General features: G+C 37.1%; 1 protein-coding gene across 6 annotated transcripts in view; it reads right to left on the bottom strand.

Annotated features, from left to right (window-relative positions):
• The window catches only part of KIF27 (kinesin family member 27), a 94,093-nt gene that overhangs the window by 39,239 nt on the left and 39,951 nt on the right, over positions 1-14,903 (bottom strand). For all 6 annotated transcript variants that reach the window (XM_070375410.1, XM_070375414.1, XM_070375411.1 and 3 more), the window contains 4 exons: positions 14,565-14,734; positions 13,983-14,086; positions 12,573-12,728; positions 5,026-5,231 (listed from right to left, as the gene is read on the bottom strand). In XM_070375410.1, the coding sequence (XP_070231511.1) occupies positions 5,026-5,231; positions 12,573-12,728; positions 13,983-14,086; positions 14,565-14,734 (636 nt within the window). The remainder of the gene's footprint in view (positions 1-5,025; positions 5,232-12,572; positions 12,729-13,982; positions 14,087-14,564; positions 14,735-14,903) is intronic.

Raw genomic sequence — 14,903 nt, 5'->3', positions numbered from 1 at the left:
CCTGGTGCTGGCAGACAAATAGAACAAAACCAACATTGCTGCTTCTTTTTTTGAGTGTTTTAATTTAAAAATACTTTATGTACATAATAAAAATTAAAACAATACAAAACTGAACTTATATTTAAAAAGACTCTAATCTACCTGTCCTGCTTCCTGAAACAAAATTACCAATTTCTTAAGTATTCTTGAAGAAATAATTTATATGCATATAAATAACTTTATGTATATATATTCTAGGTAGACTATTCTCCACCTCCTTTTTTTTCTATATAATTTATCTTAGAGGTCTTTCCACATAGATTTGTTCTATATGACTGCATAGTATTCTATTGTACTCATATTTAAAATCCAGCTATAGCCTAAATCATTAATCCCTGAGTTAAAATGACCAGAAATTATACCATTTTCCCAGACAGTAACCATTATAATTATTATTTTAATTATCATAAGTAAAGCTTTTGCTCTCTAGCAAAAGTTATCCATAGACAGCACTAAAAATCTGTGAACATCTGTGAAGAGCTTACTATATTAATATAAAATACCAGTGTTTCAATTTAATCTTGATCAAACAAACAGATTTGTATTAAATACTTTAGCATTGCACTAAGTACATCTTACATGAAATAAAGTTAAGGTGAGGTTATTTGTAAGTTATGCAGATTACAATTAATTATTTCTTTTATCTTGGCAATAAACTGCTGGGGGGAAAAAAAACACATTTTGTTTTAATTAAATTAAGTATTCACAGACGCATTGTAGCTTAGGAGCAGGGTTATTCAAAGGGTGGTCTGTGGACCAGTACCAGTCACAGACTGCGGTCAGCCTGCACCATGAAGGTCATTATTAGATTCAGCTGATGGTGTTTCCATGCAAGACTTTTTTTGATGAGGGAAGCTGTGCTCCTATTTACCTTTATCCCGCTGCAGACCAATAATGAATAATCTGCAGTGGACTGCTTTGAGTACTACTAGCTTGGATGCCACAGGACTCTGCAGTTTCCCAAGCCTGAATTTGGTCCCTGGTTTTGTCACTTATTTTTGACAGTAATTGCAATATTGGAGCAAAAATGTTAATATTAGTACTGTAGTGTCTTTTCCACATGATATTGAAAACATCAGTATAAGTACTGACAATCTTATTTACAAGTGAGATAGGTTGTCATTGTCTTTTGTGCTTATTCCACAGATGCTCAAATGTGGAATGTGTACTCTGTTAGCATTAAAATATTAATACAACATATAATGCTATATATATATCTAAAGGCAAAGAACACAGATTTCAGATTTTTTAATTAATACAAATTTAAGTTTTAAAAACTAAAATAACTTCATTATACCAATAAAACAACTAGTAAGTATTTCAATATTTTTAAATGGTATGAACTGTTAGTGTACCAAAAACCACTTTTATCATCACAATTATATGACGATGAGTAAGTTATTTTACCTTCATAAACCTGTTTCCTCATTTGTAAGCGTGTAAAAATACACACTTCAAAGGATTAAATAATGATTAAATAATACATATAAAACATCTCGTGTGTATAGAGCACTTTGTAGACACTTAACTATCACCCTCCTTCTTCTCCCTACCACCATCCTTGTCATCTTGAGCATCCGCAGCTGTGCATGTATATGGCAAAGGTACAGAAATTTCTATAACTACAAGGGAAACTTATTTCAGTCCTTGGCCTATCAGAATTTCTTTTGAACTTAAGTAAGTTCTTTCCTTTCCTTATCAGTACTTTCAGCAGAAAAAGTTACACAACAAGAAACATGGAAAACAAAAAAGGACATGATAATTCACAAACACTGTAAATAATCCTTCATGTAATCTTTTAATCTCAATCATAAAAATAATCTTTGCTAAATCCACAAATAAGGCTTAAGCTATAGATTTATATGGCAAATATAATAACCTCCATAGGAAAATAATAATTTTGGCTATAACCTACTTAGAAAAATAATAATTTTGGGTATCTCAAGAAAATTGGGAAAAAACACAAACACATGAAGACTAAACAATGTGCTACTAAGCAACCAAGAGGTCAACAAAGAAAAGAATCAAAAGTACCTTGAGACAAATGAAAATGGAAACACAACTGTCCAAAATCTATGGGACACAGCAAAAGCAGTTTTAAGAGGCAAGTGGACAGTGATACAGGCTTACATCAAGAAACATGAAAATCTCAAATAAACAATCTTCTAACATTACACCTAAAAAAACTAGGAAAAGAACAAGCAAAGCCAAGAGTTAGTAGAAAAAAGAAAATAATAAAGATCAGAGTAGAAATAAATGAAATAGAGACTAAAAGAAAACAACAGAAAAGATCAATACTAAGAGCTGGTTCTTTGAAAAGATAAATAAAATTGACAAGTTAGCCAGGCTCAGCAAGAAAAAAAGAGATAAAATCAGAAAGGAAAGAGAATTTGTTTCTGAATTTTTATTGTGATGCCACAGAAATGCTGTGGTATGAAGAGTCTTCAGAGTCCCTTGGACAGCAAGGAGAGCCAAGCAGTTCATCCTAAAGGTAATCAGTCCTGAATATTCATTGGAAGGCCTGATGCTGAAGCTGAAACTCCAATACTGTGCCTACCTGATGCGAAGAACTGACTCACTGGAAAAGACTCTGATGCTGGGAAAGATTGAAGGTGGGAGGAGAAGGGGACGATAGATGAGATGGTTGGATGGCATCACCAACTCAATGAACATGAGTTTGAGTAAATGCTGGGAGTTGGTGATGGACAGGGAGGCACAGCGTGCTGCAGACCATGGGGTAGCAAAGAGTCGGATATGACTGAGCAACTGAACTGATCTGAACCACAGAAATACAAAGGATCATAACGGACTATGATCAATAATTATAAATCAAAAAATTGGATAACCTAGAAGAAATGGATAAATTCCTAGATACCTACAATCTTCCAGGACTGAATTATGAAGAAATAGAGAAGCTGAGTAGATTGATTACCACGAGACTGGTTCTTGTTGATTTTGAGTATAAAAATTACTATCAGTACTAAAAGTAGGATATAAACCTATGAAATTATTAATTTCATAATAATCACAAAGGAAAATTCTTAATTGTTTTGTTCTATTAATGTTTTGTTAAAATGAGTACTTTGTTAGATATCATAGCCTTAATTTAAATGGCTGAGAAATAAAAAAGAATTGATCCCAAGACTCTCTGAGGTGAATTGCTAACGGAAAATATGTATTCAAAAGGAAAGTGCAAAGTGTCAAGTCATGTTATTTTAACTTGGTGTTGACTTGAGGGCTACTTAAGTAAAAAGAACCTTTAATGGCAACATCCATATATTTGAGGTAGCATTAAAAACTCTAGAAGGAGGGACTCTTGCTCTATTCACTTTTGCATCCCCATCTAGAATAGAACCTGGTACACAGGAGGTGTGCAATGAACACTTATCTTGTTTAAAGAATATAACTGTGGCTTTTTCGGTAAGCGGCCTGAGGTGACCCCTAAAAATGGTGCGCTGTTCACTTGACCCAGAAAACCCCACAAAATCATGCAAATCAAGAGGTTCAAATCTTCGTGTTCACTTTAAGAACACTCGTGAAACTGCCCAGGCCATAAGGGTATGCATATCCGAAAAGCCACCAAGTACCTGAAGGATGTCACTTTAAAGAAGAATGTGTGCCATTCCGTCGTTACAACAGTGGAGTTGGTAGGTGTGCACAGGCCAAACAGTGGGGCTGGACGCAGGGTCGGTGGCCCAAAAAGAGTGCTGAATTTTTACTACGCATGCGCAGAAATGCAGAGCGTAACGCTGAACTTAAGGGCTTAGATGTAGATTCTCTGGTCATGGAGCACATCCAAGTGAACAAAGCCCCCAAGATGCGGCGCAGGACTTACAGAGCTCACGGTCGGATGAGCCCCTACAGGAGCTCTCCCTGCCACACTGAGAGGATCCTTTCTGAAAAAGAACAGATTGTTCCTAAACCAGAAGAGGAGGTTGCAGAGAAGAAAAAGATATCCCAGAAGAAACTGAAGAAACAAAAACTTATGGCCCAGGAATAAATGCCGCAAAAAATAAATGCAAATAAAAGTAAAAAAAAAAAAAAAAGAAAATAACTGTGGCACAGTTAAAAAACAGACAGCTAATGAGCTGACTAGGTTGACTACAATTTCATTCTACCTACAGTGGAAACAATATGAAAGCAACAGATTATGAATCAAAAGAAATGGAAAAGGCATTTTAGCAAATTCACTATAAGCAGACTAACAAAGCACTCTGACCATACCAAAAGCATTTGGGAATAACTTCATACACAGTAACTCTCTGTAATGGAGTATTTCTCATAGAATATAAGTCTTTAGCTATGTTTGAGGTTGTAGCAAAGTCCAGCATTAGGAAATTAAGAATAAGATGCAGTAATACTCGGTAGGCTTCCCTGGTGGCTCAGAGGTTAAAGCATCTGCCTCCAATGTGGGAGACCCGGGTTTGATCCCTGGGTCGGAAAGATCCCCTGGAAAGGAAATGGTAATCCACTCCAGTATTCTTGCCTGGAGAATCCCATGGATGGAGAAGCCTGGTAGGCTATAGTCCATGGGGTCGCAAAGAGTCAGACATGACTGAGCGACTTCAACTAGCACAACTAGTATTCAATTATTAACCTTTCTTAAACCAATCACTTATAATTTCAGTAAACTATCTAAAAGGTATCATTGTTGAATGTCAAGAAAGTGCTATATACATACCAGATATTTTATATATGATTATTTAATCATTAGTTAATTTTTATCCTTCAGAAAATAACACTATTTCTGTGGTTATCTTCATTTATAATCATGTAGTTTTGATAAAAAGGTTAAAATATACTTCTTGAATGAAGAAATATACTACACAGACAAACTATGCAAACCCACCAGCATACTGGAAAAGAAAGCTTGCCTTCCAGTTCTTCCAGTAAAAACTGAATCCTACTTCTTTCCTAACTGGGTATAAGAATCCTCAAAAGCAGGAAGCCTTAAATAAGTTTTCTCAATTACATTTTTTAAATTACCTGGACTCTTAGCTTAGCGGCATCCATCTTTCTACGAAATTCCTTCTGTAATTTTACCTTCAAAGCAACATCAGAAAGATCTTTGTTTTCCAGTTCCTGTAGTTGCTTTTCTGTTTCAGTTAATTCCACTTTTGCCTGTTCTGCTTCATGTTCAAGTTTTGTTACTTTCAGAGAATACTGCTTGCTTACGGACTTGGCATCATTACCTTCATGATAATAATAATAGTAATAACAATTGTAAATTATGTTTAAAAACTAAGTAAAACACCAAAAACATAAAATTTCCCTACTCTTAAAATGCTGGCCATGTAACTATTTAAGGCATAGCATTAAAAATCTAGCTGTCCCTTCACATCCCAGTCAAACACAACTTGTCATCTGGCCTCTTGAGAATTAGACCCTTAATGACTGTCCCCATCTGGTGCCATTCAATCTTCTTTCTGGTTCATCTTTTGTTCTGAATTTGCAGTTTACCTATGCAGGCATCAAACTTCAGTTAGAAAGGTATTTGGGGTGACTCTTCGGCCCCTGGCTTACTATAATTTGTCTTCCTACTACTCATAATCTATCTCTGAATTATCTTTTTTTCACTATTATGAAAATTTTTCAACATACCAAAAGTAGGGGAATAATCCTGATAATGAATCTCCATCACCCAGATTCAAGAGTTACCAAGATTTTGCCACTGCTTTTTCATCTATGCCTTTTTTCTTCTTTAATTTACTTAAAACTTTAAAACAATTCCAGATGTCATAACATTACCTATATATATTAATACTTTAACAAGCACTTATACAGAATATGGAAATAACCAAAAAGTCATTATCATACCAACAATGTTAATACCTACCAGTCCCTATTCAGACTTTCCCAATGGTTTCAAAATGTCTTACAATTAGCCTATTTTTTTTTTAATTAGTCTATTTTAATCACAATCCAAATAAGGTCACAATACATCTTATTGTTATATTTCTTAAGAATCCTTTAATCTAGAGCTGGCTCCCTCTCCTTTTTCATCTCATTTGAACTTGTTAAAGATAAATTTTTTTGAAATGCTTTTCTTTTGAATATTTAGAACATAGAGAAAAACAGAATATAAATATTATTTCTGTATCTCTTTTCATTCTAAGTCCAGCTCAGTTCAGTTCAGTTCAGTCCCTCAGTCGTGTCCGACTCTTTGTGACGCCATGAATCACAGCACACCAGGCCTCCCTGTCCATCACCAACTCCCGGAGTTCACTCAGACTCACGTCCATCAAGTCAGTGAAGCCATCCAGCCATCTCATCCTCTGTCGTCCCCTTGTCTCCTGCCCCCAATCCCTCCCAGCATCAGAGTCTTTTCCAGTGAGTCAACTCTTCACATGAAGTGGCCAAAGTACTGGAGTTACAGCTTCAGCATCATTCCCTCCAAAGAAATCCCAGGGCTGATCTCCTTCAGAATGGACTGGTTGGATCTCCTTGCTGTCCAAGGGACTCTCAAGAGTCTTCTCCAACAGCACAATTCAAAAGCATCAATTCTTCAGTGCTCAGCTTTCTTCACAGTCCAACTCTCACATCCATACATGGCCATTGGAAAAACCGTAGCCTTGACTAGACAGACCTTTGTTGGCAAAGTAACGTCTCTGCTTTTGAATATGTTATCTAGGTTGGTCATAACTTTCCTTCCAAGGAGTAAGCGTCTTTTAATTTCATGGCTGCAATCACCATCTTCAGTGATTTTGGAGCCCAAAAAAATAAAGTCTGACACTGTTTCCACTGTTTCACCATCTATTTCCCATGAAGTGATGGGACCAGATGCCATGATCTTCGTTTTCTGAATGTTGAGCTTTAAGCCAACTTTTTCACTTTCCTCTTTCACTTTCATCAAGAGGCTTTTTAGTTCCTCTTCACTTTCTGCCATAAGGGTGGTGTCATCTGCATATCTGAGGTTATTGATATTTCTCCTGGCAATCTTGATTCCAGCTTGTGTTTCTTCCAGTCCAGCGTTTCTCATGATGTACCCTGCATATAAGTTAAATAAGCAGGGTGACAATATACAGCCTTGACGTACTCCTTTTCCTATTTGGAACCAGTCTGTTGTTCCACATCCAGTTCTAACTGTTGCTTCCTGGCCTGAATATAGGTTTCTCAAGAGGCAGGTCAGGTGCTCTGGTATTCCCATCTCTTTCAAAATTTTCCACAGTTTATTGTGATCCACACAATCAAAGGCTTTGGCATAGTCAATAAAGCAGAAATAGATGTTTTTCTGGAACTCTCTTGCTTTTTCCATGATCCAGTGGATGTTGGCAATTTGATCTCTGGTTCCTCTGCCTTTTCTAAAACCAGCTTGAACATCTGGAAGTTCACAGTTCATGTACTGCTGAAGCCTGGCTTGGAGAATTTTGAGCATTACTTTACTAGCGTGTTAGATGAGTGTAATTGTGCGGTAGTTTGAGCATTCTTTGGCACTGCTTTTCTTTGGGATTGGAATGAAAACTGACCTTTTCCAATCCTGTGGCCACTGCTGAGTTTTCCAAATTTGCTGGCATATTGAGTGCAGCACTTTCACAGCATCATCTTTCAGGATTTGAAATAGCTCAACTGGAATTCCATCACCTCCACTAGCAGGTGCCCAATATGCTACTGGAGATCAGTGGAGAAATAACTTCAGAAAGAATGAAGAGATGGAGCCAAAGCAAAAACAATACCCAGTTGTGGATGTGACTGGTGATAGAAACAAGGTCCAATGCTGTAAAGAGCAATATTGCCTAGGAACCTGGAATGTCAGGTCCATGAATCAAGGAAAATTGGAAGTGGTCAAACAGGAGATGGCAAGAGTGAACATCGGCATTTTAAGAATCAGTGAACTAAAAAGGACTGGAATGGGTGAATTTAACTCAGATGACCATTATATCTACTACTGCAGGCAGGAATCCCTTAGAAGTAATGGAGTAGCCATCATGGTCAACAAAAGAGTCCGAAATGCAGTACTTGGATGAATCTCAAAAACGACAGAATGATCTCTGTTCGTTTCCAAGGCAAACCATTCAATATCACAGTAATCCAAGTCTATACCCCAACTAGTAACGCTGAAGAAGCTGAAGTTAAATGGTTCTATGAAGACCTACGGGCTTCCCTGGTAGCTCAGCAGTTAAAGCATCTGCCCGTATTGCAGGAGACCTGGGTTTGATCCCTGGGTTGGGAAGATCCCTTGGAGAAGGAAATGGAAGACCTACAAGAAGGAAGACCTACAATACCTTTTAGAACTAACACCCAAAAAATATGTCCTTTTCATTATCAGATCAGATCGATCAGATCAGTCGCTCAGTTGTGTCCGACTCTTTGCGACCCTATGAATCGCAGCACTCCAGGCCACCCTGTCCATCACCAACTCCCGGAGTTCACTCAGACTCACGTCCATCGAGTCAGTGATGCCATCCAGCCATTTCACCCTCTGTCGTCCCCTTCTCCTCCTGCCCCAACCCTTCCCAGCATCAGAGTCTTTTCCAATGAGTCAACTCTTCGCATCAGGTGGCCAAAGTACTGGAGTTTCAGTTTCAACATCATTTCTTCCAAAGAAATCCCAGGGCTGATCTCCTTCAGAATGGACTAGTTGGATCTCCTTGCAGTCCAAGGGACTCTCAAGAGTCTTCTCCAACACCACAGTTCAAAAGCATCAATTCTTTGGCGCTCAGCCTTCTTCACAGTCCAACTCTCACATCCATACATGACCACTGGAAAAACCATAGCGTCGACTAGACGGACCTTTGTTGGCAAAGTAATGTCTCTGCTTTTGAATATGCTATCTAGGTTGGTCATAACTTTCCTTCCAAGGAGTAAGCGTCTTTTAATTTCATGGCTGCAGTCACCATCTGCAGTGATGACTGGAATGCAAAAGTAGGAAGTCAAGAAACACCTGGAGTAACAGGCAAATTTGGCCTTGGAATACAGAATGAAGCAGGGCAAAGACTAATATAGTTTTGCCAAGAAAACACACTGGTCATAGCAAACACCCTCTTCCAACAACGCAAGAGAAAACTCTATTCATGGACATCACCAGATGATCAACACCGAAATCAGATTGATTATATTCTTTGCAGCTAAAGATGGACAAGCTCTATACAGTCAGCAAAAACAAGACCGGGGGCTGACTGTGGCTCAGATCGTGAACTCCTTATTGCCAAATTCAGACTTAAATTGAAGAAAGTAGGGAAAACCACTAGACCATTCAGGTATGACCTAAATCAAATCCCTTATGATTATACAGTGGAAGTGAGAAATAGATTTAAGGGACTAGATCTGATAGATAGAGTGCCTTATGAACTATGGATGGAGGTTCGTGACATTGTACAGGAGACAGGGATCAAGACCATCCCCATGAAAAAGAAATGCAAAAATGTAAAATGGCTGTCTGAGGAGGCATTACAAATAGCCTTGAAAAGAAGAGAAGCGAAAAGCAAAGGAGAAAAGGAAAGATATAAGCATCTGAATGGAGAGTTCCAAAGAATAGCAAGAAGAGATAAGAAAGCCTTCCTCAGCGATCAATGCAAAGAAATAGAGGAAAACAACAGAATGGGAAAGACTAGAGATCTCTTCAAGAAAATCAGAGATACCAAGGGAACATTTCATGCAAAGATGGGCTTGATAAAGGACAGAAATGGTATGGACCTAACAGAAGCAGAAGATATTAAGAAGAGGTGGCAAGAATACACAGAAGAACTGTACAAAAAAGATCTTCATGACCCAGATAATCACGATGGTGTGATCACTCACCTAGAGCCAGACATCCTGGAATGTGAAGTCTAGTGGGCCTTAGAAAGCATCACTAAGCCCAGCTACTGACCCTGAAAATTTGATTCTGATTTATTCTGAATAGTCAGCTATTCCTGGACTAGCAAACCCATGGCAGTGGGAAGTAAGAGTCTAGAGCTCATAGAAGGAATAATCATAGGGTCCAGTTGTTATATTGGTATCCTGAAAGTCTCTTAATTTTTAATAAAGTTTATTAATTTTAATAAATTAAAATCTCTGAATTTTAAAATAAATCTCTGAATTTTAAAATTCTTTAACTTTTTAATAAAATCTTTTAATTTTCAGTAATTTTTTTCAAGTAGCAACCTAGATGTCCATCAGCAGATGAATGGATAAGAAAGCTATGGTACATATACACAATGGAGTATTACTCAGCCATTAAAAAGAATACATTTGAATCAGTTCTAATGAGGTGGATGAAACTGGAGCCTATTATACAGAGTGAAGTAAACCAGAAGGAAAAACACCAATACAGTATACTAACGCATATATATGGAATTTAGAAAGATGGTAACGATAACCCTGTATACGAGACAGCAAAAGAGACACTGATGTATAGAACAGTCTTATGGACTCTGTGGGAGAGGGAGAGGGTGGGAAGATTTGGGAGAATGGCATTGAATTATTAATAAAATTAAAAAAAAAAAAAAATAAAAATAAAAACAAAACAAAATTTCAATAAAAACCTTTTAATTTAAAAATCTTAATTAATTAATTATAAATAAGTACATGTAAGTTGTCTTCTGGCTCTACAATTCTGATTCTGACTAACTTTAAAATATATATGACAATGTTTTAGTGACTCTAAGTCCCCAAAATTGTTTAACACACCAATATTTTATGAACCACTAAGAAAAACTACAGTACCAATTACACCATGTTAAATGCTGAAATGCCACTGATTTTTAAGATGCATTCTGATTTCAGAGATATTATAATGTGAAAAAAGTATATATTAAAACTGATGAATAATTGTCATTGTTATTCATTTTGGCTGAAGTAGCTACTATTTGGGGAAGTCTTCAGGGAAAGGGCTTTGAAAAGGAAGTACACATTGACCCTTCTGCTAAACACCATCTCTAAGGGTCTTCAGGAAGCTCCAAATTGCCCTCCATTCTAATGAGCAAGAAGAGAACCTGCTCAGTTTAAGTGCAGATATCCTCTATTTTAAGGCAACCAGGATGGGTATGCTGCTGCTGCTGCTGCTAAGTCGCTTCAGTCGTGTCCAACTCTGTGCGACCCCATAGACGGTAGCCCACCAGGCTCCCCCATCCCTGGGATTCTCCAGGCAAGAACACTGGAGTGGGTTGCCGTTTCCTTCTCCAATGCATGAAAGTGAAAAGTGAAAGTGAAGTCACTCAGTAGTGTCCGACTCTTAGCGACCCCATGGACTGCAGCCCACCAAGCTCCTCCATCCATGGGATTTTCCAGGCAAGAGTATTGGAGTGGGGTGCCGGATGGGTATACCAGGCTACAAAAGTGTGCTTGCTAGATATCTCATGGTGGGATAACCTATCTGAAAGAAAATCATTTATTTTAGAGCAGTAAATATCCTCAAGTTCCCTGCACACTACCCTGAAATCATGGGAATGCAGAAGCCATTTAAACTTCTAAACTGTTTCCTAGATTCACCTAAGGGAGGTTTATTGGCATCGATCCTGCCTACGAGGAAGGAGCACAATCAAAATCAAACACGTGAAATAACTGGAGCTGGAAGGATGCACTGCCAGGAATGAGAAACAAAAATGCTTTGGACAGCATCTATGTGTGTGTGTGTGTGTGTGTGTGTGTGTGCGTGTGTGTGTGCAGCGGCGTGCACGAGCTCAGTTGTATCCAACTGTGGGGAAAGGAAGTTGAGAAAGGAAGACTGACAGCTAAAAAGCTAGACTTCAAGAAAGAGGAGGGAGAGCGAAGCCAAGTTTCTCCTTGCTGGCAGAGGATCTGGTACCCATAATTTGTGTAGTCTGAGTGTGATTATAGCCCTGGGCTTGAAGAAGAGGAAGGTATTAGTAGTATCTCCTTCAGTTCCCCCAGGAGACCAGAGAGTTGTTCTGCATTGGAACTGGGAAAAGAAATGTTAGTGGTCTAATTCCTTCAATTCTTTACTGAATTTCATAGTAGTCAAGGCTTATACTTTGAGTATATTAGTTGGGGGAACCAAAAAAACTTGAGGTGTGCATTTTAGAGCAAGCCTAATGGAGCTGGATGGTGAGGAAAGGTGGTGGTATATACACCCAACCTGGTAGAATCTGAGACTAAGGGGAGGAGCTGAAAGCCTGGCTCACTCAAGAAGACAGCTCTCAAGGACAAATCCTTACATCTTCAGAAAAACAAAAGTTATCTACAGTTAAAATACAAAGCTTGTAATTAATGTTAAAAACAAATTATTCAAGAAAGTAAAGATCAATAATTTAAAATAGGTATTTACTAAAATGAGTTAGGAAAACATCTTGGACATCTTATTTCCAGATGCCAAGAATAACGTTTCTTTAAAAAGTGACAAAAAACATTAAGGGCCACAGAGATTCAGGACAACACAGAGTTTACACTGGTTAGGACAATTCATAGATAAAATTGAACATAATAAAATTCTTTTGATAATTAACCTCCACGTATTGGCTTTAGAGCCCACCTTGCTATACCAAATTCCAGACTGACGTGGATAGTCCTGAGCATCAGAAATTAAAATAAATGTTACAACATGAGAAGCACCTTTAGAACCTTTTCTTTCTCATAAGTTCACTAGATACTATTACCTGTTTTAATTAATTCTTTAATCAGATCTTCCTTCATCTTGATGTTAATAGTAAGTTCTCTCATTTTTTGTTTAGCTTCAGTAAGTATGAGTTCTGAATTTCTTAATTTTTGCAAATTTAACTCTTGACTCTCCTGGAGACATTCAATCTTTAAATCTTCAAAATAAAAGAAACAAAGCTGAGAAATAAAACTATCTGCTCAGAAACATTTAACAAAAGTAGAATTTAAAAATAAAAAAAGCAGACACAGAAGCAGTCTAGAAGTACCAGAGGAAGGGACAAACAGAGAAGGAAAAAACATGGCAATTGTGATTTTAGTTTTCCAGCTTACAGTGAGTTTTCCTTTCCTTAAAACATGTATATGCTCTAGTCATATCCTGCAGGTTCCGACACAGTTTCTCATTGCTCTTAGATATTCTGCAATTTGACTTTTTCTTTAATCTGAGCTACTTAAAAAAGCTATTAAATCTCCAGATGGGTAGAGGTTTTCATTTTTTTCCTACTAACTTGTAGTTTTACTGTAATCAGAGAATGCATTCTATTCCAGACTAATCAGAACAGGGCCCATACTGTTTGTTACTGTCTTGTACCAGAATATAGATCAATTACCTCACTGTTTTAGTTCAGCTGAGACTTTTTTCATAGACTTCCTCAATGAAGGAGTTGATGCACTGATTTACATTCTGATATAAGTTTCTTACCTGGTTGTAGACCAGTGACAAATGGTTCAAGGATGGTGACTGTAGCACTTATCTATACTACTATACACTTTTAAAATCTATTTTCGTTTCATGTTTTAATATTACATGCATAGGCTCTTAAAAAAGATGCTATTTTCACAGTGTAGGACTTATTTATCATGTTATTTATATTCTCTGTATTCTTTGTGTTTCACCACTCATAAGCCAAGAAAAATGAGCTAAAATCTCCTCATACAGTTTTTGCAACATAAACATCTTTTATGCCATTTTTTTAATGCATAAAATTCTCATCAGTTGTGAACATTACAAGCATCTGCTAGACTAAGTTGGCTCTAATATCAAATACACCACTAATGGTAGGCATGGGTGCCAGTAAAGCAGTGAAGAAACACCCAGTAAATTACTTAAGATGGATTTTAAAGAAGGCAAGAGTGGGAAGTTAAACTCAAGTTTGAATATCAAATCCCCATTCTGAGAGATTTAGCCTATAACTCTATCTAGAATTGACTGGTGAAAAAGCTTTACTAAGGAGTAAAAAGAACAAGAAATCAGAGCACAGAGCAGAGAACATAAAGGAAAAGCCAGGAAAGCACTCCAAACCAAGTTTCTGTCTCTGAGAATCCCTAGATGCTTCTTAAATTATTGCTTGAAGAAAAAGAGAAGTGTCTTATAAATATTAGATCTAAAGTACTTGAGAGAGTCTGTGTACCTTCATTCTCCAATCCTGACTTTTGTGTTTGATCCTGAATATCATTCAATTCAACAAGTGAACAAACAGAGCCTGGCTTCTGAATCCATGAGCAACTTCTATGTCTAAAAAAGGAAAAGGCCAGGACCAAAGGTAACTTGTCTGTTAGTCATTTTTAATCTGCCCTCAAATTAGTTTTCGCCCAAATTACTCTTTAAATTATGGCTTACATAAAATAAATGGAATTTACTAATATTTCACCAAGTAAAGAGATACCCCCCACAATGTTGGACCCAATGGAAAATTCATCATGTTTTTTGCCACTGTGGCAGCAGAATTAGGAAATCCAAAATCTTTTTCTCTGAAAATTAAACTCCAATCACCATAAACATTCTAAAAACACAGGTATTTTATAGTTGTTAGACTGACGTGTTCAAATACTGGTTTTGAAACACATTAGTTGACAGTATATGTAGCAAAAACCACTTAACTCTTCTACTAAAATTTTTTTAATGTAAAAAAACCCCTATTTCTGTATATATTTACTGTATCATGTAATTATGCTTATTAAATCAGTCAATATTAATATATATATTAACATACCTAATTTCCGATTTCTCTTGGCCTTCTGACTCTTCATCATCACTGTTATCAGAAAACTGGCACTGGAGAACTTCATCCTGTTCTTCTAAGCGACCCAGAAGCATCTGACTTCGTGTTCGAAATCCCGCAACTAGTCGATCCAGAGAGTATACAGAAGGACTTGTGTGGACCTTACAAGTGATTCCCCCACCCAACAACAAAAAAAAGTGATTTTTTTTAAGTGTCTATTTTTATCATATTGCTGAAAATGTGTTTTCTAAGAGGTTATTAGACAGGTACTCTTAAAATAGCCAATCACTGAAAACATACATTTCCCTCCCCGTACTGCCTACAAAAAAG

The sequence above is a fragment of the Bos mutus genome, chromosome 8 (genome assembly GCF_027580195.1).
Source record: "Bos mutus isolate GX-2022 chromosome 8, NWIPB_WYAK_1.1, whole genome shotgun sequence".
In the NCBI taxonomy this organism is placed as follows: Eukaryota; Metazoa; Chordata; class Mammalia; order Artiodactyla; family Bovidae; genus Bos; species Bos mutus.
The sequence above is the reverse complement of the archived record's forward strand: the minus strand, read 5'-3'. Positions and strand labels throughout refer to the sequence as shown.